The sequence below is a fragment of the Oryzias latipes genome, chromosome 21, assembly GCF_002234675.1.
Source record: "Oryzias latipes chromosome 21, ASM223467v1".
Lineage (NCBI taxonomy): Eukaryota > Metazoa > Chordata > Actinopteri > Beloniformes > Adrianichthyidae > Oryzias > Oryzias latipes.
In genome coordinates this window covers 3,830,312-3,857,513 of record NC_019879.2, presented here as the reverse complement: position 1 = coordinate 3,857,513, position 27,202 = coordinate 3,830,312, and the positions used below count along the sequence as shown (strand labels likewise).

Genomic DNA, 27,202 nt, shown 5'->3' with positions numbered 1-27,202 from the left:
GTTCTGTTGACCTTTGACCTGAGGAAGAGGCTGCCATCTTGAATTAAAAAAAAAAAATTCACCTTTAGTACCTTCTACAAATAAGAACTCCTCTTAGGGGTTTCCGTCTATTGCTTCCTGGGAAATCACTGGGAAACTACTTGGGAAATGTGTTTTTTTTAGATGTTTTGCATTTTGAAGGCCGTTAACGGGGTGAGCTTGCAAAATTGGCATTCCCCTCTGCAAAGTTCAGACATGAATCCCGGGCTCAAGCTGAATGAAACGATATGGCAAATGAACATATTAGAAATGTAGGCGCAGTTAACAAAATACCTCGTCGCCAAGGACATCTAAAAGTTACTTTTGCCGGTTCTTCCAAGAATTACACAGAGCTGTTCGTCACCTGAAAAATAAAATGGTTGCTATGGAGCTAACAGCAACAGAAAAGCCGCCATTTTGGAAAAAGAAGCTAAAGAGGAGCGGCGACAATGCTTGTGGCTTTAATTTATTCTTCTTTTCCATTTTTCTTTTATTTTCATATATTGCTTTCTGCGTATTCTAACGTCCATGTTTCATTCTTATTATAATTCTTTTTGACAAAGTTTTGTTTCTTCATTTTCCTTTTGAACTCTGTAGAGACCTTAAATTAGACGATTTCTTTGAACCTTCTGTGAGAAATGTTTTCTTCCGCTTTCAGATGACCTTTTTATTGAAACTCTGAGAGGTAAAAAAGAAATCCGAGAAAGATCACATCTTTGTTAAAGCTGAAAATATGCTGAATTAACACCCCTGCATCATCTTGCTGCCATGTTTTGCACACATTTTTATCCAGCAAGTGTTTCCATGGAAATATCCAGCACCAAGAAGGTTCATATAGTAACTAAAGCTTAATGTACATGAGTTAAAACAACCATTTCTGTTCCTAGCAGGACCTTTGTCAGGATAAAACTGACTTTGTTCTCACATGGTTTTCTTTTTTGTAATGGAATTGGTTGGATTCAAAAATTGGAGCTGCGTTCCTTTCCGTTCACCGGGATTCTGACCCATGTGGTGGTTGGACGATGTGATCGTGACGCTGGTGTTCCTTCACTGAGATGATGGAGAAGCACAATCTTTGTCCGCCTTCAATCACAAGGACAAATTGATCGAAAAAGATTAGTCATCCACAGAGTGCAGCTACAGAAATAGATGCTCCTGAACATGTTTCATCTATTTTTTGTTTTACTTTTTATTTTTTATTATTGCACATTTTCATTTGATAAAAGCTTAACCCCTTGTGCTATCCTATGGGATCAAGATGACCTTTGACGTGTTCTCCCTACCATGACAAAGGTGGATAAAGGTGGAAAGATTTCATGTAATCCATGGACACCAGTGAAGATCACAAATCATTGAAGAAAAAAGGTTCAGCACACTGTCTAGTGGGTCTAGATGACCCAACTCCCAACGTTAAAGTGCCTAGGATAGCACAAGGGGTAAAGTTGCCAAAACGCTTTTTTTCTGCAGAGATGGAGAAAGAGGATTTGATCTCCTGACGAACTTGAATGTTTACCAATCAATCGAGTCCGTCTTAAAATGTGAGTTTGTGTGAACAAGAAGAGATTGTTAATTCAAAAAAGTCTAAAAAGCTAAAAACATATATTTTTTTTAATTCATTTGTATTTTAAAATACAGATTAATAACTCCCTTTCTGTTTTTTGTATTTTTTTTGCGGGAATAACTTAGTGTTACAGATAACAAAGCTAAATATTCTTTAGATATCAACCCTAGAAAAAAGCTAAAATTAATTAGATTTTTTTTTAAATCCAATGTATACCTTTCAAATACTCCTTGTATATTCTTTTTAATTTTGCCCTATCTTTTCTTTTAAAGTATGTGTCCAAAATAAAATATTATCTAAAGTGATAGAAGTTTCAATCAGTCAGTAAGATTTCTGGCTCCTACGGGAATTTAATGCGTGCAACAAGTTAGAATATGGAGCAATACTTTTTTTTATCTGCTTGTTACATTAAAAACAACATGGATGCACAGAAGCAATCAATCCGATTCCAAACTCTCCACCATGTCTGAGACCAAAGATTTAAAAATCCGAATGACCTCTGCCAATGCAAGGTTGTACCACAAAGAATGAATTGTGTTTTGAGAAGAAATCAAACATTTGCATCCCCAATTAAAATCAAATTAGGCCATGATTTATTTTCACTTTTTTTCTTCCTTTCTGTTTCTTGATTTTCCACATTAACCATAAAAGTTCAAGACTTGATTTTTTCTTCTTCGGCAGAGAGCAAATCAAACCAGAAGAAGATGAAATGGGTTTTTTTCCACCACTAGATCAGGATTCTACAGAAACCATTGTGTCACTTCTGCGTGTTTCCCCTATGGAAATGTCAAACCTGCCATTTTACCTGTTGATGGAAGGAAAAAAATGAACATCCTGGATGAGTGAAATAGTGTGAAACAGCTCTGAGTTGTCACAAAGTGTAAAAACGTTCACTGGCAAGAAGCCATCCATGACAAGATGTTTATTTTAAAATATTTTATTACATATTTGCAACAAAAACTATCTTAAAAAGAGAATTTAATGAGAGTAAAAGTGCATGCTGTAAAATAACAGTGTCTTTCATCTAATGTAAACAGCTTCTTAAAGACCCACTCCAATCATTTATTGATTTGTTGTAAAATCGTTTACAGGCTTCTTTTACTTATGATGAGACCGTTTTTAGACAACAAAAAAAAAAGTTGTTCGTTTCTGCAGAGCGGCAGTAGCTAATTAGAAATTGTCCTTTGAGTTGCGGGCGGGACTGTTGCCGTGGAACAACATCGTCCTCCCTTCCCGTCCCCGTTGCCGAGAGCTCTCTGTTTGCACACCCTCCGTCTGGCTTACAGCCCCTCACACCTCCAACCTAATATTAAACAAACTAACAGACGTGCACGGATCTAGTCGTCTGCAAGTGGATGCATCAGAATTGAGTGAAGCAGGGAGATTGTGGCCCATCTAGTGTATTTTCCACTTAATAAGTACAATGTTTTTTTAAATGCATTTTTATCTCGATTCACAACAATTTCAGAACTGAAATCTTTTAAATGAAATTTTAATCTTGATTTTTTTTTTATATGTCCTTCATCAACAGAAAAATGCTACAAGAAGACGCTAAAAACTTTTCATCGAAGGGGGGGGGGGTCTTTACAAAACGCTGGATCCATGAGATCTGTTACTATGACGACATGGAAAAACCGTTACATCAGGCAGGAAGGACAAAAAAAGAAGGAGCATCCCATGTGAGAATGAATTTTTTTTACTTTTTGAAACTGGCGGCATTGGGGGCGGGGTCACCGTCTGATCAGCACTGGCACTTTTGGTAGCCCCTCCCACCACTGAAGTCAAGGCACCTCACCTCCACCTCCACCTCCGTAACCCCCCCCGTTTCCATGCCAGCACACTTTCTCTTCCGGGTGTGGAAGGGTTTCCATGCTTCACCTTTCATTCTTCTCTTTATCTCCATGCAGTTCACACGCTGATATATTGTGCTGTAAGTTCACATCAGAACTAGTCTAGAGGGTTCAAATCCTGTACAGGTTTAGTCAAGCAGGCATGGAGAGACGCTCAGTGTCACGTCTTTATTGCACGTCGATTCTTTGCACTCATCATAGATAGTACAGACAGGAATGAGGGACCATGATGATAAGTTCATTCAGGTTAGGACTACAGATGAGCTCAGACTACTTAAAACAGCCATAAATATTTGTTCATATCTATATATTATGGAGCGCTTTAAATCAATTTAGACTTTATATTCTACTTTTATACTTTATGAACATATTTGTGCTGACAGACTGTTGTGTGGTGCATCCGTATAAATTGCTGTGAATGGAAAACATCTTTCATATTTTCGTAAAAAAAAAACACAGAAAAACCGTAAAGGCAAACGTCTTGTGACCGAACATTTTTGTCTGATCATGACTGATGGCACATTAGCAGGTTTTTTGGAACAGTTTCTTTGACCTTGATGTTTTGTTTGTTATTAATGATGAGACTCGCCCAGTAAAGTAAAAAATGTCTTAAACATTTCTGTTTTTAATTACAAAGTCCAGATAAAATAATCTTCATTTTGATCATTCTTTTGTGTCTTCTAGTGGTTCTAAATTAGGTGAACACCTTTTCTAGCCAAGGTAAGTCACCTTTTCAAATGTTAACATTTTTTGAACAAGTTAAAAAAACAAAAAACTGAAGTGAAGTATTTCAGACGCTTGCTATTTTACCTTGCACTTTGAAAATGCATTTAGATTTTGAAATGAAAAATTATAATTCATTCTTACATGTTTAAGTTTTGTATTAAATTAATTAAAAAAAAAACAAAATGAATTTTTATTTTTTAAATATTGAATTGTAAAAATGCATTTTCATTTGAATTATGGTTTAACAATTTAAAATGCAATTGCTTTTATTTCTTTTTATTTTTTCAATGTTCAACTGAATTGTAATTTTTCATTGCAAACTTCAATCAGCAAATAGGAATTCAAATTGTTCATTGGGAATTGAATGTGACTTGGAATTTTGGGTAAGGAAAATAAACTTCCATATAAGATTGACCTCATCGTGTCACATAAAACTGAAAATCCAATAATAATATACCAGCGGCAAAATCTGACTTAACTGTTTTTGATAAAACAGATCCTAAAATTGAATTTCAAGGATATAAAAACTGTATTTTGGTCCTCAAAGTGTATCAGAACAGAAAGAAATGCAATTCAGAACAAAGCATTTCACCAGAATTGAGACTATTTAAGGTAACAGTGAAGAAATGTGCCTCAAAATACACCGTTTGTCTTAAAAAATATCAGTACTTGTATTTTCCTCAGTCTTTCTGAAGTTCCTTCTGTCCTTTGGTGATTACAGTTACTGCAGAACTGAATCTGTGCTTCAAACTCAGCGTATTTGTAATCGCGTATTGAGGGAATTTTGCTTTTTAAGCAAATGTTTGTAAGTTGTTTTAATATTGTAAGAATGTTTATGTGCAGAAACATGCAGAGGAGGCTCACAGACAGACCTGTGCTTCTTCATCTCAATGTCACCGGGGTTTCATTGAAAAGCTGTGGTGCTCGGTCAAGACTGGATGCACTGGTAGTTGTAGGGGCACATACGGATGAGTGAGTAAGGCATGAGTGGTTGTTGTGGACCAGAGAGGAGATCTGCATGAAAAAACTAGAGAGGGGGGGACTCTCTCTTCTCCCTGCACCCGTCTTCCTCTCTGACTGCGCTTCACGTGTTGCGTTTGCGCATGCTGGAGCGCAGCAGCAGCGTGCACTCGTGGGGAACTCCGGGGGTCTCGATCATGCGCTGCCAAACCCGCTGCTCCTCGCCGTACGAGTCCATCCAGTCCACCTCGTTCCCGTAGCTGTTGCCTTCAGAAAGGACAAAGAGAACACACAAACACACGCTTTGGATTATTCCTCCAAGTAACAAAGACATGATCATTTCCTGAACCCTGCGGGAACAAAATAATGAAAAACCTTATTAAATTACTGACTAGGATTTCCATTAAATGATCATTTGATCTTCAAGAGAAAGAAATGATGTCTCCGACAATGAGATCTTCTTCTTTTTGTGTTATTGAATTTCGCTCCTCAGTGGCTCACCTGTGCCAGCCCCCAGCCTGACCCCTCCCAGGAAGACATTGCTGGCCAGAGCTTCTTTGTCCCACACTGTGAGCTCCAGGCAGATGTTGTTGAGGTCTCCTGGCTGCAGGCCGCAGTAGGTGAAGGTGTGGTTCCAGTGTGGGTTCACGGTGCGCCGCTCCACCGCCGTCTTGTGTTTGGTTGACTTGTTGCTGTCAGGCAGGAGGTACCTGAGGGGCAAACCAAACACACACACACACACACTAAATAACCCAGCAGATGTGTCTTTTCAAAATAACACCCATTTTGTTCTCGCAAAATCTACTATTGATCCACGTTCAACACATCTGATGCAGATCTTTAAAATAAAAAAAGTCAAAAGCGTCTACAAGAAATAAAACAGAACGGTGTAAATATTAAATAAATAAAAAGAAAGCACAAATTGATTTTAAAAACCCACACCGATCATCTTTTGATGTGTTATAAAAAGCGTTCTCAGTGGTCTTTTAATTACGCTGTTTTTAGCCAGACTCGTTTTCTAGGACATAGTTTCTGCAGAGCGGCAGGAGTTCACATTTTTACAGAATGCAGCAGTGCCATTGGATCATTGGACTCTAACCTGTCTTCCATCAGGAATCTTGGGGTTATTTTAGATAGTAATTTGATAGACATTTAGTGCAGTAGTCCAGTCTAGCTTTCATCATCTCCGATTAATCAATAAAGTAAATGACACCCTGGAAAGGGTTGTTCATGCCTTCATCTTCTCTAGACTGGACTACTGTAATTCCCTTTATTCTGGGATGGACCAGTCCCTCCTCCGCCGTCTTCAGCTGGTCCAGAATTCAGTTGCCCGTTTACTAACGGGGACCACATTACCCCAGTACTACGCTCTCTAACACTGGTGACTTATCTCTTTTAGAATCGATTCTAAAATCTGACTTTTGACTTTTGAGTGTCTACATGGTTTAGCTCCTCTCTATCTCACTGAGCTCCTGCAGACTCATTACCCGTAGAGCTTTGCCATCTGCAGATCAGATGCTCCTCGTGGTTCCCAGGACTCGACTTGTGACTAGGGGTGACAGAGCCATTTCAGTGGCTGCCCCTAAACTCTGGGACCGTCTCCCTTTGTCCCTAGGTCTGCCAGATCCTTATATGATTTTAAATCTTTGTTAAAAACTCATCTTTTTACATTGGATTTTAACACCAGAGGGGATGACAATGAGGCGGGCTCTATTAGTGTTTCTATTAAGGTTGATTTTACAGTTATCGTTTAATTATATTTCACTGATTTTTACTTTTAATTTTATTTTATTTATACCTGTGCAGCACTTTGGATCTCTAGTAGATGTTAAAGCGTTTTACAAATACAGATCGATTGATTGATAAGAAAGTAACCTTTGAGTTGTCTAAGCAAAGCAACCCCCGTCTCCATTTCCCTCCCCCGTGCTGAGAGCTTTTTGTTCACAGCGGTGGTTCTAGTCGTCCTTAAGTGCAAGTGTCAGAGTAGAGCAGGGAGCTTGTGGTCTTTCCAGCATAGCTTCTGCTTTTTCCAATAGCAATTATTTGTCTGCTCCTCATTCACAACAATAGGAATAAAGAAATGCTCAGAGATGTCATTTTCTTTAGATATGTTCTCCGTCATCATAAAATACCACAAGAACGTGTTAAAAACGCCATTTTCATCAGAGTGGATCTTTAAAGAAATAGACTTAAAAAGACCAAAAAACAGGCGCCAATCCACCAAAAAAAGAAGTTAAACATTCAGAAATTAAAAAGGCCGCAAAGTTGGATGCTTACACAGATGCACAAAAACTGCAAATACACACAGTCAACACAAGAAAAGAGGCACTGCATAAGGATAAACAGATATTTAAGATAAAGTGATCAAAATCAGTCAATAAATGAGCTACTTATGTACTTGTTTTGTGTTTTTGGATCTAAATTTTGCAGATGATAAATATTGTTCCACTAATAAAAAACAGTCTAGCCAAGTTTGATGAATGAATGAATCTTTATTTTTACTTTACTTAAATTTGGTTTCTCATCGTATTTATGAACCCTGTTAGTATTTTTGTTGTCGTCTGTAATTCACCCTGACTTGAAAGCTGCCGAAGAAAAATTCCAATGTACCGGTACTTGTTTCTTACATGAACGAATGGCAATAAACTCTTATTTTATCGTATCGTACCTGTAATTTAACCAAAAAGCCTCACTTTATGACTCCAGAACCTTATAAAGAGAAGGTCTCACCCCTTCACAAACGGGTCAGAATAGCCTCCGGCCTTGACGGCGGTCAGGTTTTTGGCTCCTTTGACCAACAGCTCCACCATCCCTCCTTTAGGCAAAGTGAAGCTGCTCGTCTTCTTGCCTTTCAGGAAGCCCTTCTTCACTGAGGAGGCAAAGGGAAGACAAAGAGTTTATACCCGTGTGGAAACTTTGCATATTAAAGTATGACGATGACAAAACAAACAGATGTGTAAAAATCACCTGTGAGCCTTTTGTTAGAAGGAGACACCTGAGAGGGGGGGGAATCCCTCATTCAAGACAATAATAATCAAAGAATGTGTCTGTTCAGGTAGAACAGGTCAGGGGGGGGGATGTGTGATAATCACAGTGATAATTCTCTTTTTAGGACAGATGTATGTTTAATTTTAGAAAGAACTGGGTTATTTATCTTTTTTTTTTTTTTTACAATCAGCAGCTCACTGGCAGGTCACTCGTCAGGACAAACTCCTGCTGTGCTGCGAACAATCCACAAACGCTTCATTTCCCAGAGAAATGTGAACTGAAATCAGGGAATTTTTCCACAAGCAGGATTCGATGACATCACAGTCAGAGTTACCTTGAACCTGGTCCGGAGGAGGCGTCGTGTTGATCTCCGCCGGGATGTACTTCAGCACAACGGTCAGCTCTCCCTTGTAATGCATTGTGGAGTCCGTGCTGCCGTCCACCTTCACACACAGAAAAAGGCTATAGGGTACATGGTGGATGAATAGGATATAACACGGTTGGTTTTGGCTCTTACCCGAGGCTGCAGAGCGTACCACTCCTCTATCTGGGAATCGAACTCCCACGAGTCAAAGGAGAGCTCCACCTCTCCCAGAAAGCTGTTGTATCCGAATCGGTCGTGGTGCCACACGGACACCTGCAGCGTCCGCAGCTCCAGCTGAGAGTGGCTGATCACATACTGGAGACACAAGACAACAGCAGCAGGTTGAGAGTTGAAATTCCAACCCTCAGCTTTGCTTTTTAAGCTTTTTTCCCCCCACAAACCCTCAGGCTCTCGTTGAAAACGGGGTTGATGGTGTTGGCCTTGATGCTGGTCTTCCTCTTGCTCTGACGGGACTTGTCAGGTAGTAGATAAGTCTTCACATAACTGACACACACATATAAACCCACCACTTTATTACTTTTTAAATGTATTTTTCTTTTGGGGCTGATTTGGTGATGTAAAAAAGACTCTTACGCGTCGGTGCGCTGCTTCCTCTCATCTCCCGTTGCCAGGTTGTGACACTCTTTCACCAGGACATTGAGGGCACCTGTTTTGTAGCTGTAGCTGATGTTCATGAGGATTTCGCCGCTCACCCGGGCGTTGCCATAGTCACCGGTCTCGCTGTACATGCTCGTCATGCTGTTAATGCTGCTCTGTGAGGCCAAGACAAGAGACGGGAGAACAGGGACGGCGTCAGACACATAAATCCTCATGCTGGCTCAGTTTTTCTCTTCCAAGGCTTTGATTCACCTTTTTTGTAATGTTGTTTTGTTTATTTTACTCTAAAAATGAATTTAGGTTTACAGGTAGACTCGTTTTTTTCTTCTTCTTTGCACTTTTAGCATTTTCTTTGTTTAAACGACTATAGAAACAGGATCTTTGAAAAAAACTTCTAATGTTTTAAAAAAATAGGAAGTGAATGCAAGTTTGTTTTTTTTATCCAATACGAAGTCGAAATAGTTTTGATAATTAATAAAACCAATAAATTTAGGAATAGAGAAAAGTTCTGGATCTACGTTTTCATTTTGATGTAGAATTCATGACAAACTCTTTAAACCACATTTTTCCAGCTGCTTCATCTTCTTGTAATTCTTCTTTCGGATGTTGCCATCACGTTGGATTACTCGATCTGTCATCACAGCCTTCTTCTCGTCTTAGTCCGCCCTGTTAGTCATTCCCACCACATAATCTTAGCTTGGTCATTCTCCACCACCTTGGAGGTGTTTTCCATATCATTCTTGGGACTTCCAGCAGCTTTCATCTCCTCGTTTAGCCAGTTCATTAAAATCCCACTCCGATCGTGTTTTGATCTATTTTAAAAGCGTTCCCAGATAGCTTACAGACCCTCTTACCCCCTTACAGATGAGGAAAATGAATATGTACATGGATGTAGTCGTCTACAAGTGGATGCATCAGAATGAAGCAGAACCCACCCCAGCGTATTTTCTACAATTTCAACAGATAAACCCTTCTTGGCATTTTTTAGTCTGCTCCTGATTCATCGGAGTGGGTCTTTCAGCCAATGGTATCTGAGGACAAGCAGGGCATAGATGTTGATAGCTTGGGGGATTGACTGACATGTCTTGCTTAATGCAGATATTTAGAAGCTGCTGCTTTCCCTGTAGCCTCTTCATGGTTTCCATTTGCCGGTGCCATTCCAAGATACTTGAAAGAGTCCTCGGCATCTGATACATTCGGACACTACAATCCCTTCAGTTCTGATCTTCATTACCATCCAGGCTCACAATATCCATAGGACACCCACATGTCTGTGACAGATCCTGGTGGATTGGATCAGCAGGACATGGTTTGTTTACTCCTAGCATCCATGCCCAGGAGTTGGCTGCTCCATTATTCAAGTAAATTCTTTGCAAAATCAAACAAAGTGATTTTCTGGATTCTCTTTTTCTTTCTATCTCTCAGAGTTGAAGTGTATCTATGATGAACATCACAAACTCCTCTTTTTAAGTAGAAAACCCTGCAGAACTGCTGACTTTAAAAATACTTTTTTGCCCCACTTTACAAATGGATGGAGCAAGTAATAGAGTATTGATTGCTTATCCCTTCACTGTGCTGCAAAATCTCAAAAAGGCAATCAACAAAATTTAATCCTAATGCTCAAAAGGTTGATCATTTTGGGATTAGGTAAGAGAAAGAAAAGAAAAGACCAAAAAATCAATTGAAAAAAGGCGAAATATTTCACTGTGTCAGAGCAATTTCCAGCAATAAGTCCTGTTCTGTCAAATAATAGCAGAGAAAAGTGTTTGATGACAGCAGCCTGGAAAAAAAGAGGTTTCTTCTGAAACTCATTTTGACTGAAAAGTCACAGCGTGGATCCAGGATTGGCAGCTGCTGCTCTGGATGGGATAAAACTGTTCTAATCCCATCATAATTGAGCCATGCTGCGTTTTTTCCCCCTGTTTTCTTCTTGTACTGGGGACTAGATTGACAAATTGCTTGTTAAATGTAAAGAATCTGAATGTTTGCGAACATGCACTAAAACATGCAGATTTATTCAGAATCTGATGGGATATCAAGCAGGAAATCTAAATATTTTATTGACTGCTTTGTGCAATATTCATGCTCTGGTGCTTTTACGGCTTCATCTCCAAAACGTGCACGAGCGTGAGAGGCGAAGCTTACAGTCTCGGCATCCGAGTCGGGGACACTGAGGTAGCCCCATCTTCGCTCCGAGGCGGGAGTGGAAGACTGTTAGACGGCGAGGCCAGAAGGGACAGAGAATAGAAAAGAGAGGGGGACTGATTCGTTAGTGATACGGGCAGCAAGGAACCCCATTACACCCGGTTACCATGGTGATAACAGATGAAACCACAGAGGTTAGAACCGGCCTGGAATCTGAAGTGAAAACGGCAAACAGGCAGAGAAAAGTAGGAAGATGTTGCCCTCAGATAAATTCCTGCAAAGGCGCAGATGCTCTGCATGCACGCGTGTTACATAAAACATCAGAGACATTTGTATTGAAATGCATCTTTTGAAAGCAGAAAGTACTTCATGCAGGGAACCCTTTGAACCCTGTAAAGTCCACTACATCAAGGAACTAGCAGATAATTCAAATTCTTTTGAATTAAGATGTGTTTTTTTTTAACCTTTCAATGAAATTCACAAAAAAGGAATATTTTTACTATTATTTAGTATTTATTGGGTGATTTCGTAAGTTTTTGGTCACAACAATGATAGTTTAATTTGCAAAACTAACATTATAACACATTATTTACTCACTGTCTCAACTTTGATACGTTTTTAACTGTATTATAAAGAATTATCACCACATTTAGCACTATTTCAATTTACCTAGTAGCCAGAAAAAGTGAAAAACAATAGATGAGTTATTCTCAACATAAAGTTTTGAAAATTAGCAAAACGTATATGCTACCGGTAAGTGTTTTTCTAGATTTCAGTGAAGCAGCCATTTTTAAAGATTAAAAGGAAAAGCTCCATTGCTGCCCCTAATGGAATAATGATGAACTACGCGATATAAAACTGAAAGTAAATAAAATGGCTTTTTATGGTTGGTAATGCTAATGAGATGCATGTATAAAAGATGATCTGAATGGGTTAAAAAGAAAACTGTCAGGAAGGACGGAGCCAAGAGGAAATATGAGGAATCGAGACGGAAAACCATATTAAGATTTGATTTATGGCTGCAGTCATGTGTCACTTTTCACCTCGTCACAAAGAATAACGGATGATTCCATCCAAGCAGCTGAGCAGCAGCACAATCTTTACTAATGCATGTTGGTGTTATAAAGCTACAGAACACACTTTGGTTTTATGTTTTCACAAACCTATCGTTTATCTGCAGAGATTTACAAACTGTGGTGTTTTTTTCTTCTGTATAAGTGAGAAAAACAAAGAACATTCAGAAAAAATGTGTTTTGGGGATTTTACTATTGTTTCTTGCTTTACGAGAGAAACATATAAAAATCCCAGGAATTCATATAACCAAAATCTGCAACCATCAAAGCTGTAGCAGTTTAAGTCATGAAAAAAAAAATCAATTATTCGTGTTTAGTACACACCAAGAACAGCTTCTGTTTAGTCTAAAAAGAGCATATACTGTTTTTCATTTAGCAGCTAAAAGTCCCTGTGCACTTGGGTTTGGGTTTTGATCCAATTGATTATTGGATCAAAAAGGAAGCCTTTGGATGGACATATCAGTTCCGTATATGAACCAGAACATTCATACACTAGAAAATGTGTCCCCGCACTAGACAATGTCAGAATATATATAAATATAGACACAAAATTGACGAAACGGCAACAGCTCGACGGCTTTAACTTGCATGTTGTTTTAGCTGACAAACTACAGCAAATCGTTTGTATCTGTCCAGTCTTTCTGCTGATTCCTGGGATTTAAAAAAAAAACAATTTGGTTTAACTATCTCAGTTCACAAATTTAAAAAGTAAAACAGAAAAGTTTGTTGCACCTAATGAACTATTTCAACGCAAAGACTCCTCCACGCCACTAGGGGGCCCTAAAGCAACATTTAAGTCTGAGCATTCATGATTTCCTTTACGCATTTAACAATAAATTCAAGCTTTAGAACCATAAAATTAAACACACTGATATGCTGGTTTATTCTGAGAATATGTTTTACTTCACGGTTTCATGGGATAAATCTTTCTGAAAAGACTTATTATTTACAAGCTAAGACCAGTAGAACCTCTGAACTTGGAGGAAATGTTTCCATCAAGAACGTGATTAGAAAAATTAAGAGTGACCTTTAACAAACAAAGATAAAATAGTAAAAAGATTGTTCTTCTTATCGTGTGTTCGGTAAGCGGTAAAGTTCAGCTGAATGATACAGAAACAGAAATGTAGGAATAACAATCAATATAATAAATTATCATTGAAAATTCGCATTTAGAAAAAGTATAATAAAATCCAATAAAATGTATTACTTTCTCTTTTGAGTACGCGGGAAGGTGTGAGCATTTCTTCCTATGCTTAATTCAAACAGCATACGAGACAAAACGTCACCGATTAAAAAAGAAAACAACAGCAACACACATTTGGCTCTCCATAACTAACTGGAATGAACCAAAAGATAACTGACAAACACCAAATGAATTCATTCAAACAACAACTTTTACCTAAAATATGTTCAGATCAGCCTACAAAATCAAAACAAATTTAGAGCACTGTCAGATGTGGAAATCATCCAAAGTGGCAGTTAAAAGAGCTTAGTCCACGCCGGGCATTTCATGCGCATTCTTGCACATGCATTTCGCCCGGGTGTTCACACCGGACAAGCAGGGAGGGGCTTCTACTTCTTTATCGTTTGCAACTGTTTTCTAGCACATGTCCACCCCCTACCTACAGGTGGAGGAGATTTGGACGTGAAATGTCAAAGCGGTGCAAATCTTGCTTCAGGCTTTTTATGTGAATTAAAATGGACACGACCCAGACGTCACAAGCAAATCCAAGTTCCCGATGGGTCAAAGTTCAGCCTGGTTTAGCTTGCAACATGCATTCAGCCGTCACGCGTTTTGTGGTGAAAAAAAAAAAAAAAAAACGTCGTAAAAACTTGCACAGCCACACGTGAATCTGAAAGTTTTCAACGCAGAAGCCTGAAACGTGCATTTACATTGAATATTCATTGGACGTAGGTGTTGAACGCGTGTTGCCCAGGGCAGTGGGAATGTAGCTTTTACAGTTAAATCTTGCAACTTTAAGGAAAAACATCAAGAGGAAAGTTTTTTGGTCTCCCTAATTGTGTCTTTCGGTGTTTTAATGGGGGTTTAAAAAACAGTTACCGTGGATACGGCGCTGCTGAGATACAGCTTGGGACTCGGGGAGTAGGATGGCACCAGGGCATCAATGTCTTCCTCCACGTCCTCATCAGAAAACCCCTGAAAAAGTAAAAAGGCGTCAGTGGAACTGAGAAGGACATAGCATCTTTACAGCCTCCACACTTCTCCCTTCAGCTGCAGCAGCAGAGCAGGAGGACGCCGGCGGCTCTCATAAATTCAATCAGACAAATCCGGACAGAGTGTGGTAATTCAATTTAGCCGTTTCAAACCATAACGCCACGGGTTTCACACAGTGTGTGAACGATTGGGCGTAGAGTTCTGTGAGCTGCTGTAAATGCAGAGACAGACAAAGCCGCTCCACACGCATCCTTCCTCCACCTGCATGAGCTCAGCCTGCAGCTTTGAAGTCAGCTCTGATGTCAAATTAACATTCAGGCCCACAGCCGATGCTTCATTGTGAATTTGGCCTCACAGATCCAGATGCGGATGTGGCTCAGTCCTTTGTGTGCAGCAGTTAAAGGTCTCATCTCCCGACGCTCTACTTGTTGAAGCAGAAGCAGCTCCTGTGCGGATTTTGCTGCAGGAACAGAGGAAGTGCTGCTTACCGCTTGGGTGAGGGCGTCGTCGCTGGGTTCAGAACCGAAAGCTGACAGGTCCATCTCAGAGTGGCTGCGGTCTGAGAGCCAGAGGGGGAAAAAACAGGGTTCACACAAATGGAAAGGAAGACGTAACAGTTTATAACAAAGCCCTCTAGAAAACACTCGAAGCAAAGAGCAAAACCAGGAGTCCAACAAAGGCCACGCAAAACTTTTTCCTGACAGCTGAGTCTTTCTTCTCTTCCTTAGTGGCACAATAAGAATTGATTAATAGTAGTGTCTCAAGAAACCCTTAAAAGCAAAGGCTGGAGCTCATAATCTTCACTCGACATTTGAAAGAGCCAAAAAAATCATTTGAGGGAAAAAAACACTTCAAAATGTTCTTTCCTCTTTAGCTGCAGGCGCACGACTAGAAAAACTCTGACAGTGTTTTTACATCGTGCTGCTTTTTCGCTGAACGTTGGTTAATCAGAGCGGATGCACGAACGGGTGGAGGCGCATCAGAGAATCCAACTCCATGCTGTTTAAAGCTGATACGGTTCCATTTTTTCCTCATAGAAGGGTTGATCTGAGCCCCCAGTCACAGTCATGTTCATGTCTTTAGTCATTTAACTGATTTAAGTATAATATTATTTTATTTGTCCATTTTGGATTTGTACTTTTCAGAGTAGAGCCGCTGCTCCTCCACATCCAGAGGAGCTCAGGCGTGTGGTCCAGATGCCTCCTGGACGCTTCCCTGGGGAGGTGGTTCGGGCAGAGGCCCCGGGGAAGACCCAGGACACACTGGCGCAACCCCTGCCCCCCTTCCCCTCTCTGTTTACAGTAGGGGTTTGCGCTGTCCCTTAAATTGGCAGTCGACGATGTTTGCAGTAAACCATCGGGATGGACAATGATATCGTCGGGGGGGAGGGGGGGTTACATTTTTCGTTAGAATATAATAATTATTTGTTATTTTACTTTATTACTTTATTTCGCAACTGATGACTCATCCGCGAGGATCCAGTATAAACTGAGGGAAGCGACTTTAACAAAAAAATTAAAATAACAAACAAAATAGAAAAAAATTGGTCCGCTCCTGCACCTGATTAGTCAAGTGGACCGGCAGACCGAGCAACCGTGTCTCTGAGTAGAGCAGCTGGACTTTGTGTTTGAGGGTAAGGGAGGATGCTTTGTCACGTGTGCGCTATGTGTGGGAGACTTCGGACTGTGATCTGTCCCGCTGGTCTAGGTGAACGAGCTACAGAACTCAGTAGAACCGGGTCTTCCGGTAAAAGTGTGTCCGGGCAGAGCTCGGTCCGCCAGCTCACTCAGCGGCTTTGGGGCAGTGTGTGAGCTTAAAGCAGAAATGTCGCTCAGTCCTTAGAAACCGTTCAAACAATCACATGGATTTGTGTTTCCAGTCGTGTCCCGACAAAATAAAGGCTGATGTTATTCCCACACATTTACGTTCAGCCAGGATGAGGATTTCAAAATTTTCCGCATGGATTTTATGTTCATTAAAGGCTAAATGTTGTTAGCCCGTGTTAGCCTCTCCTAACCCTGGCTTCTTTCCGGCTCCGTTCTTCGACAGAAAAAGCACTGACCACACAGATTAAAATTAAAATGATGAGCAAACAGGCGCTTCATAATAACCGTAACATTAATAAAATCACGTTTAGAAGATCATCTCGTATTTTACCGAGCTGGCATATCTATGTATGTAGCCGCTCAGCGGAACTAATTTTCTCTTCCGGTATTTTCAAAACTACTGCACATATGTGAATTATTTATTCCGACCGAAAGTGTGACCCATGTGAACGTTTGTTATAATTGGAAAAAGTTTTTCTGGGCCCATGTACACGGTTGAATTCTAATCCGACCATTGATGCGATAAAAATATTTTGCACATGTAACCGTGGCTTATGTGGTCGACTCGCAGCGTGGCGGGGGCGTGGCATCACGATGGTGTCTCTCCATCGTGATGTCCGTCAGCCATCACGATGGCTTACAGCCCCTCAAACCCCCAACCTAACATGATCGGTCTAAAAAATGGTGAACAATATTGAAGCTGCGCAGTTTTGATTCCGATTCTAGTTCAGACGAGGGAAACAAAGACGAACATAGATCTAGTTGTTTACAAGAGGATGCATCAGAATGGAGAGGAGCAGGGAGCTACAGACCCGCCCAGCGTATTTTCTACGTTACAAATACGCTTTTTTACAAACTGCATTTTATTGTAGGCTCCAGATTCACAACGATTTGAATAAAAAAATACTCAGAGATGCAATTTTAAGCATAATCTTTTTTTTTTCAAATATGTCTTCCATCAACAGAAAAATCTTACAAGAAAACATGTTAAAACGACAAAACCAGAGAGGGGTTTTTAGTCGGCTCTTTCTACCTTTTATTTAGCCCCAACACCATCATTAAAACAAAGAAATCCAACCGACTCTCTACACATTTAAGGATTTATAGGCGTTTGTGAAAAACCCTGAAGTCTAAGATGAATTTAAAAAAATGGCAACATTTCTAAAATGTGGGGAAGATCCAATTCTTTAGAGACACTTCTGATAACCAAGGCCAGAATCAGCGTTGTTAAAAGCACAGGCTTTATAAAAGCTGAAAGGACAAAAGTGCAGCCATGACTAAAGATCCTCGCTCGGGGGAACTAATGGGATTAATGGTTAAATCTCGACTCACTTCACACCAGCAGATTCAAGCAAAGATAAAGAGTGTGACATTAAAATTGACAAAATGGGGAGGCTTTTATTCTAAAATAACAGAGAAAGATGGCGCCGTTGGTTTGGTTTCGTGGTGACATTGGCTCAGAGGGACTCATTTCATCCTCTGTGACACTGAGTGTGTCAGCATCAACACTGAGAGGAGGTACGAACCTCTCCTCCTGCTGCGCCCATGTCACCCAACAGCTGTCGATGAACGTTAGAAGCAATCAGAAGGAATCCTGCGACCGTTACCTGATGACAGAGAGACCCTCGACACAGAAATGGCCGGGGTGCCGGAGCTCTTCCTGTGATGTCCGGATGCTTTTTTCTCGGGCAGGCTGTCGCCGGACTGCAAACTGCTAACGCTTTCAGCTCCGTCAGGCTGCGTTAAAAGACAACAAGATTAAAAAACAAAAATCAAAAAACAGGTTTCGATGTAGATGATTTTCCTAGTCTGCACTTGTGTGTGTTTGCGGTTCTCTTTGCTGACCCTGACCCTCCGGGTTTCACCGGGAGTGGAGGATTTGGCCGGAGTTTGGGAACGCAGGTTGTTGGGGACCGTGGTTAAACCCGAGGACTCCACGGCAACCGCAGCGCTCCTGAAAGCCAGAGAGGAAGCAGCCGAACATCTATGAGCTCATGTCCAACAACTATACATGCTCAAATCAGGATCAGCTTAAAGTGAATGAAAACACAGATTTTAAACATGAAAATAGATATTTTCAATTTATAAAAAAAGAAGAAATCTTTTCAGACTGATGGATTTTTGTGTACAAATGGAAGTTTTCAAAATAAAAGCTCTTAGAAAAAGAAACACTTTTATTAATTTCTCCAATTGAGGTTAATGATATCATCTTTGTGCTATGCAGAGATTCGCTTTAGGGTGTCACTCTGAAATGATTTGATGGTCAGGAGATTTGGAAATGCTTGAGTTGAGGAAGCCAAATGAAAACATCTGTCCCCATAAGGTTAATCTAAAAAAAGGAATAATACCAGGAGCTCAGAGTCTCCCAAAAATGTTAAAAATGTTTAATTTGTACATGCAGCAGTTTCTTTGTAAAATTTTGTTCTTTCCCTCTTTACAGCTGGTTTAGCTTGTAGCTGCTTGCCTTTTACTTGATTACTCACTCAGTGACCGTGTCAAAGCACTATTTTAGCTGCTCTCATGGTTTTGTTTGGCACGTTTTTGTTGATCTCATTTCTTGGCTGAATTTGTACAAAAAAAAAGCAGTTTGACCCTTATGTTTCTGGTCTCCAGCTTTGTTTTAAAAGTAAAAAATGAGCCTCTTACTGGCTTTTAGCCGGAAAATGTCTGTAAATGTCTCAGTGCTCCCAGTAAGGACTGAGAGTCTATCTGAACAAATCCTATTTTGTTTGGTTTTTCGAGCCTTAACCTTCATTTCCGTCTTGATCTAAACAACAGTAGACTCTGCTCACCTGTTTGAGTACGTGCTCTGAGCAGAACCGACACTTCCACTGCTGTGAGATTCTCCGTCTGACGCAGACTTGGCGCTGGCTCCGTCGACTCTATCTTCCGGCTTCAAGTTCGATCGTCCGCCCTTCTTATCAGCCTTCATCCGTCTACACGCAAACACAGAAGGGAGCCTGTAATCCTCACAGCAACACGGCTTTCATGTCCTGGTTGCTGCAGGTCCTTCCTTCTCGCTTCCTGAAGCCAACATTTGCTGATTCCTTCTCACACTGCAGATAGCAGTCATTGTGAAGTGAGGAGAATAGTAAAATGAGGCCACTGAGCATGAGAAAGTAAGATCTGCTGAACACCAACAAGAAAAATGACTGAGTTTGTACGAGCTGTACAGCTGGACAGCTCCAGTGTTTTTGTTGCACCGTTAATGTTAGTTTGAGGCTTGGGGGGCTGTAAGCTAGCGGGACAGCGTATAAACAGATAACTCTCAGTTATGGGTGATGGAATAGGGGGGGGGGGGGGTTTCACTGTGGAGAAACTATGTAATAAAAAACAACACTGTTTTAAACATTTTTGGCTAAAGACTATAATTAAAAGACCACTTGGAACATTTTTAAAATAGATCAAAAGACGATGGATGTGGGTCTTTAACTCCTGAGATAAATAGTAGAGATCCCTGCACCTGTTGGCTGCAAGACATCATGAGTTTGCTTCATGCTTTCATGGCTTTTTCCTTCAGGAACCATCAGTTTGCAGCTGAAATGATGACGGATGTTGGTCCACGCCATCAAATTACTGCTTGTTCCAGTAACCAAGTGTATGTTAATAGATATTCTGTCTCAATCAAACCACATCTATGTTGGTGTTTCAGCATCAGAATCGCAATACTTTTATTGCCATTGTTGGTGAGCGTGACTCACACCAATAAGGAACTTTTTTGCAGTGATTGGTGCTAAAATAGGAAAAAAAAGGAATTAAACACAACAAGAGTTATTTCTAACAGTTACCTCATTGCGTCTTTACTTTAAAACGACTTTCTCTACATCTGTTCTGCATGTGTGCGTGTTTCCTCATCTTTAAATCAGCCCATTTAGCCATGTTCTCACCCTTTCTTTTTGGCGCCGTCCACAATGTTACGTATGGCGCTCCGGCCGGGTTTGGACTTGCCATGTTTCTCCGGGTTCGGGGAGACTGGAGGCTTTTCCGCCGGCTTTTTCTCCGCGGCTTATAATAAAAAAACACATCAGCAGACGGTTAATGAATTCTTCAGCAGAGCAATTGGGGTGAAAGTTGGCCGTCAAACTCACAGGGCGGGCTGGTGAGGATGGTGTGTTTGATCACGTCGCTGCTCATCACTTGCTGCTCAAAGCGCTTGGACCGCTCCTCCAGGAACCACTCTCCGCTCACCACCTTCAGCTCCCTGTTTCACAAGCACACACCTCAGCACTTTCATTTGGGGAATTGCATCTTTCCTCTGCTTCGCTTTCTATTTTCAGGATTTCCTGCTTCTCCTTCCGTGACAGGCGGAGTGAGCTCCAGCCTCCACGGGTCTCTGAAGGACGTGGAGAAGGGATGGAGCGAGTTTCTACACCTAAATGGGTGAGTCCAAGCTGAGGAACATGTCAGATTTGATCAAGCTGCAGGGGCGGCCATTTTTAGACTCAAATAGTCAAGAAAAATATATGAATTTCAAGCAAATCAATAGAATAAAAATGTGATCAGATGAAGATAGAAACCGAAGAGGGGATTTTTTTTTTTACAGTTTGGAGGAGTGTTCATTCATGCCACAGAATGCTTGGGTCTACTAATAAAAAAGTGTGTTTTTAGGTATTTTATAAGCATTTTTGTAACAATACTTTGATTTTAAATTAATAATGTTTATCTTATTTAATCCATACCTGGAGACGGCGTCTGTTAAAATGCCTTTTCTGCACCAGACTGGGATGTTTCTGTGTCAGCAGAGCAGCGAGGAGCTGCCTGTAATAATCCTAATCTTAATCTGATTCAACAAAATATATTCAATAAAATAAACATTTTTGACGACAACAAAAACTCAAATTAAAGTAATAAAAAGAAACGCACTCATTGACTGCCATCCCCCTTCTAACTCTGCCAGTCTGGTCAGAGCTGGGTGTGACAAACTGATGGAAAAAAAAAAAAAACACTTTTTTTAAATTGCAGCTTCTCTGTTGGTTTTATCTTCATAGCAGCCGCTTTATTTTTTGGTTGCCTGGTGATGACGAACTTGTTTACGTAATTTTTTAAAGAATCCACAAAAGTAAACCTTTGGATTGCCTTGGCAGCAGAGGTTTTTTATTAACAACGCCCACATTCCTGATATAGTCATATCGTTATGTTATGTCGTTTTGTTCATCTTGAGCCAGCGATTCGTTTATTACATTTTCACATTGTTCTGGTGAAAAATGTAGAAGTTAAAGGAAAACGCCTTGAGTTTTGGAGAAGTAGATGCCTGATGCGCAAAGAGTTAGGAAGCGATGGATCAAGATCTCTAGAAATTTGTAGCTGGAACAAAATTTTTTTTTTTTGGAATGAAAAAATTCAAGATGGGTAACTCACCCCAATGTAAAGGGGCCACAAAGCTTCGATGGTGGTTGTAGACTTAAGCTAGCATAACGTGTGTGAAATTTTGTGAGGATCGCGAGAACAATAGTTTTCTTTTATTGTAGGAAAACGAGAAAATTTCCAAATCTGCCACTTGGCTACAAAGTGGTGCTGTGGCCATCTCACGATAATTTCAAAAGCGCTTTTGGATATCCCTGACACGACGTTCTGGTGGTGGATTTCACATTTTTTTAGCCCCGTTCATTATGATGTCATTGCTTCATGATGCCAAAAACTCATTTTCACCTGGTACTAGGTGCAAATCTTTGCTCAAAGCTGCAGTAAGAAAGAAGAATAATAAAGACTGCAAAAACAATATGGTACTTAACTTCTGCAGCCCATAATAATAACACTAAAGCCTCCTAAATTAGGTTGAAGAACTTGGAGCCACTTCTTAAGCTACATTCAATATTCCTGATTCTTAAAACCTGATAATTTCATTTGTAGGTGTTCTTGCTGCTGTAGAAAATTTTGCAAATTGCAACTGTAAGCAGTCCTGTTAAATGTTTCCCTCGGATTTCCTGGAATGTGCACAGCATTTACTCAGGAACAAAAGGAAACAGATTCTATCGTTAATCCTCAAGAAAACCCCAATGGGGTCGTTCCCCTTCGTGATCGTGGGGGTGCCCTCCCCGCAGGCGTCACACTTACAGGACCTTGGCACAGACGTTGCATCTCCACTTGCGCGAGTTGGCAGTTAAAGCCCGGCATTCGCTGCAGACGCGCTGCTGACACTCCTCACAGAGTTCTCCCCGGTCGAAGATCAGGCCTAAAGTTTTGAGGCAGCGGGCACACAGCCTGTCCCCGGACTCCTGAGGCCGAGGGAAGCCTTTGTGCTTGATCTCCAAAAGCTCGTTCTTCATCTTCCTGAAGGGCAGAAACAGGAGGAGACCGAAAATACAAAGAAGATGACGCGTGCATGACAAGAAGCGTTGATGGAATGGTGACGACGTTCTCACCGGATCCTTTTCTCCTCTTGTTTTCTTAGTTTCTCATCTTTTTGAAGAACCTTTAGGATCATTTCTCTTTCATGATCCAGCAGAAATGAGAGGTTCAGGTCCTCCTCAACTTTCTCCATTGGCTCCTTTGGGTAAACTCAGCCAGATAAATCTTCCAATCTAATGGGTTTATAATCTCCAGCAGGACTACATTATGATTGTGGTCTCTGTAACATCTAAAAAGGATCGAGATGGACCTTTTGTCTGAGCCTTTTTGGAAAGCCCTGATGCTGTTCCCGTGTTTCTTTTTCTGGTCAATATGGAAAAACTTCCAGAAGGGTTAACCTGAAGAAGATAAGAGACAAGAAAAATATGTTATCTTAATGAAAACTGCTGTCGCACCATTTAAAATCTCTAAAATGTTTTTAAAAAAAACTCCCTTTGGATTAATTCAGGTAAAAACTGATGAAAATTGTGTTACTGTGGTAAGCAGTCAGCTGTGATTGGTCCGAGTTGGTCTGAGTCATTGCTTCCATGGCAACCACCCTCTCCAACTAGGAGGGGGCTTGTTAGAAGTCCACACCCCCACCACTTGACACCAGCCTTACGAGGATCTGTCAATCAAATGTTTCAGGCGTTTGAAGTGGGAGCCTGCAGGCCACCACCTCATTGGTCAGTTTATTAACTTGAATAACGAAGAATGGTTATTCTGGCAAATATAATGACTGAGCAATAGCAGTTTATTTATCAGTAGAAGTCTATGGCACTTTGGCTTCCTGGTACCAGAGGGTGCTTCCTATTTGGAGCACAGGGAGAGAGAGAGGTCACTAACTTGAGTTTTTCCCTAAAATGGTAAAAACAAGTAGAAAGTTTGTACACAAAGGATATATGGCATAGAAGGTATTAGAATGCAACATGTTCATGTTGAGTGTCCTGTATCTCTACACGCATAAATGAGAAAGGCCAAGGCTCTTAATAAACTGAAGTAGAGGAAATGAAAAGTCAGAGGAGTGGGGAGATGTGCGTAAGATCACACCGGCCTCCTTCAGTCTTTATTCATCATCATCCTCTCCTCCCCCCTTCTTGACATGAATCATCCCTGATGAACCAGCAGACGCCGCTCCTGCTTCATTAACGTCATGACATCAGTGGTTAGGGCGTCAAAAAGCCCAACCCCGGCTGATAGCTTATTGGAACCAAATGAGCCTTCAGTTTATCGGTGTAGGACGGAGTAATGAGAGCAGACACTCGCGCGTGTCGTAGCTTTCACCCAAACCTTAACAGGTTCAAGGCCGCCTGCAGCCACAGAGCAAGGCACTGCAGCAGAACTGAATCCACCGTTATCCCAATGCATGAATCAGTTTCGTATTGAAAGCATCTGCTCATTGATTTGTACTATAAAAAGCCGGAGACCTGACTTGTCAGACGTCTTTTTTTTTAACCCATCTGCTTAATCTGTGTTATCTTGTTTAGGCTTTGGTATCGATCGGCTCACAGACATGACGATAAAAGACCAGACAAAGCAAATGTCATACATATTCTGAATCATCAAGCCACAACCAGCAAACAGCTGCTCTCAAACGAGCACAGATGACGTCCAACGAGGAGTCATATGAACACACACACACACACACACAATTTTTTTAAGTGTCCGTATAAAAGATTAAAAAAGCTACGTTATGTCAGGGGGTGGCTTCTCTCACGTTAAAACCAAAATTTTAGGTATGAAAGAAAAAAGGTCGGGATTATACTGTATTGACTGTAATATATTAAAAAATTATAGTGATCGTTTTTGTCAGATAAATGTACATAAATGTGAAAATATGGCAGACTCTGACACACTTCGGTGAGCACAAAATGCAATCTCTCTGAATGTTTAAAGATGAACATAGACCAAAGTTTGGAAAAGCCTTTACTGTGTTGATACAACTACACAATAAAATAAAGAGACCAATCTCCTTTATGTTTTTGGAAAAACTGCTACCGCTATAAAATTGGACCCGCATGGAAAGATTGGGTCAAAGACTAGAAAAGTTTAACAGTTATTCACATTTATAGTAAAAATCCAATAATTTGTCAATACCTCAGGTAACATTTACATATTTTGGGGATTCAAAATACACTTCTAAATCAGGCCCCCTTGAAATAAGTACAATTATTAAAAATGTTGCTTCAAAATCTTTCAGTAGGGTAAGAAAAATGGTCTTATTAAAAATTCTTATTCTAAGAAAAATCTTTCTAGTCACTAAGACATGTTTTCTTAAACTAAGAGTATGTTGATACTGAAAAACCTTCTTATTTTTCCTGTTTCAAAAGGTCATTTAATTTTCTTAGTTTTTCAAGTGTAGCTTCACAAAAACAAAAGAAAAAAATGAAAGTCAAAGTTTTTTTTTTTTAAATGTTATGATTTTATATTGGTAAAAATCTTAGGGACATTCCAGCTGGAGGAACACGATGGATTTATAACACAGCCAATGAACAAGCGTGAATCTCAGGGTTCTTTCATGGCAGAGTGTTATTGAGGTTAACACACAGCCTTTCAGAGTAAAAGCTGGTTGGTTAGCTCAAACACTCGCTACATCATTCGGCATCAATGATAAAATCGTTAGAGAGGTCTGCTGAAATAATAAAGGAGGGAAGCAGCAGAGGGAGAGAAGAAAGATAAGAAAGGTTCTGCAGGAAGAGATTATCTTTGCGAAGAGCAGAATAGTTAGGGAAGAAGGGCTAGACAAGGCGTGTTCACAGCAGAACAAAGTTCTTCAGTGACCCTTTTAGGTTTCTTAAAGATCCACTCTGATGGGAATTATGTTTTTAACATGTTCTTGTGGCATTTTTCTGATGATGGAGGACATATGTAAACAAAATTAATCTCAAATTTGCATTTCTGAGTATTTCTTTATTCAAATTGTTGTGATTCCTGAGCAGACGAAAAAAGCTGTTTCACATTTTCACAAATAGGCTCCAAGCCTTCAGTAAAATGGAGGGGAAGGGGGGTGGGGTTGCTCCGCCCCCGCACCATAGAGGCAAAATCCTCATGAACTCCTGCCGCTCTACAGAAACTATGTCCTAGAAAACAGCTCAGGTTTTGGGCTAAGAACGTCCTAATCATAATTAAAGGACCACGGGAAACACTTTTTACAATAGATCAAGATATGTTCAGAGTGGGTTTTTACAAGCCTTTTTCACAGAATGGAAGTGTCACAGGGGCATCTCAAATCCATACATCCACTGGCATGATCCAAACTCTCTCCCACCTGACGTGCCTCCATTACAAACTTGGAGTTTGGCATCAGCCAACCAAAGCGGAGTGAGGTCGTGAGCACATTACAAGAGCTGCAGCTTTCCCTGGACCAAAACCAGTCACAGATGTGCTGCCATGCATCAACGTGTTATGGATGGCTAAAGGATACCGTAGCAACTATTAGCTAAAATAATTCCCCAAAACCTCAAATTAGCATTTTACTTCATTTTGCACAATGTTGCAATGTTTAATTCCTTGAAATGTCAATACTCCCACGTTTGTTACCCTAAACGTAAAGTGTTCCCATGGTTTTTGACAATCTTTGACTAACACAGGTTTTCCAGGAAGCCTTCGTGATTATTCTGAGACTCGTGACAGACATGACTGAGACTCGGTCAAAAATGTAAATAAAATGAACCCAATGCATGTTTGAGCTGCAATTAGACAACAGTGACTGGGCCCTGTGAGTGTACGTGTGTGTGTGTGTGTGTGTGTGTGTGTGTGTGTGTGTGTGTGTGTTTTGGTGTGGGAGTGGCGTCCTGACGCAGCACACCCTGAGCACACATAGCTCACATTCTCACCACTGCTCAATCTGCCCTGAGTAAACACAAGTGTGGAGGCTGCAGAAGTTTGAGGACACACACTCCTTGTTCAGTTCCAAGCTGATCATGTTGCTCACAGGAAAGTGCAACGACTCACCGCTTTTCTACTTTTAGATTTCTTTCAACGCAATCACAACTCACACTCTGTAAGCTGAGAATAGACGATGATTAGTTGTTGGTGTACCACGGACATGTGTGTGCGCGTGGCCTTTTACCAGCTGTGGTGTTTCCTGCGGGTGGCGAAGCTGTGAGACTTCAGAAGAAAGTGTGGAAAGAGATGCCGATAAAATTATATTTTCTACAGAACAAAATGTCTAAGTAGAACTTTTGGAACCTGGAATAGCTCTCAGAAAGGATGCAGAGTTGGCAATAGAGAGCAAATAGGGTAACTAGATGCTTCTAAGAGATTGGTTTGACAGTAGCACCACGAGCTCCTTAGAAACTCTGTGATAGTCATAGAACAAGCGTGGAATTGGAGCATCAGAATAAGCAGAAGCCTGACACTGTGGAGACTCAAAGGTATGAAGCAGTTAGAACAATGAAGCATGACTCCCACTGCCAGCTCAGTTCTCAACAGGGGGGGGGGGGGTTAAGAGGATGTGCATTTCACTCTTTATCCAGCATTTGTTGCATGGATTGATTGCATGTGGGACCTGGTTACTTCTGGCTACAACGAAATGAAGGCAATTTAGTCTCCATTTTTTGTTGTTGCT

At 40.6% G+C, this 27,202-nt stretch overlaps 1 protein-coding gene across 4 annotated transcripts in view; it reads right to left on the bottom strand.

Annotated features, from left to right (window-relative positions):
- Positions 1–4,449: 4,449 nt before the first annotated feature.
- Positions 4,450–27,202, bottom strand: part of sytl5 (synaptotagmin like 5) — a 42,656-nt gene continuing 19,903 nt past the window's right edge. Inside the window, exons 2-19 of one of the 4 annotated variants that reach the window (XM_020713319.2) lie at positions 23,128–23,260; positions 22,668–22,991; positions 22,360–22,575; positions 20,394–20,506; positions 20,193–20,310; positions 19,098–19,241; positions 18,121–18,259; positions 17,913–18,042; positions 14,968–15,038; positions 14,366–14,461; positions 11,231–11,296; positions 9,062–9,240; positions 8,869–8,971; positions 8,621–8,782; positions 8,438–8,546; positions 7,846–7,984; positions 5,617–5,825; positions 4,450–5,382 (exon numbers count right to left, since the gene is read on the bottom strand). In XM_020713319.2, the coding sequence (XP_020568978.1) occupies positions 5,240–5,382; positions 5,617–5,825; positions 7,846–7,984; positions 8,438–8,546; positions 8,621–8,782; positions 8,869–8,971; positions 9,062–9,240; positions 11,231–11,296; positions 14,366–14,461; positions 14,968–15,038; positions 17,913–18,042; positions 18,121–18,259; positions 19,098–19,241; positions 20,193–20,310; positions 20,394–20,506; positions 22,360–22,575; positions 22,668–22,786 (2,256 nt within the window). In that variant the 5' untranslated portion in view covers positions 22,787–22,991; positions 23,128–23,260 and the 3' untranslated portion in view covers positions 4,450–5,239. The remainder of the gene's footprint in view (positions 5,383–5,616; positions 5,826–7,845; positions 7,985–8,437; positions 8,547–8,620; positions 8,783–8,868; positions 8,972–9,061; positions 9,241–11,230; positions 11,297–14,365; positions 14,462–14,967; positions 15,039–17,912; positions 18,043–18,120; positions 18,260–19,097; positions 19,242–20,192; positions 20,311–20,393; positions 20,507–22,359; positions 22,576–22,667; positions 22,992–23,127; positions 23,261–27,202) is intronic. The other 3 variants (XM_020713320.2, XM_004081515.4, XM_020713321.2) reach the window with 3 other exon arrangements.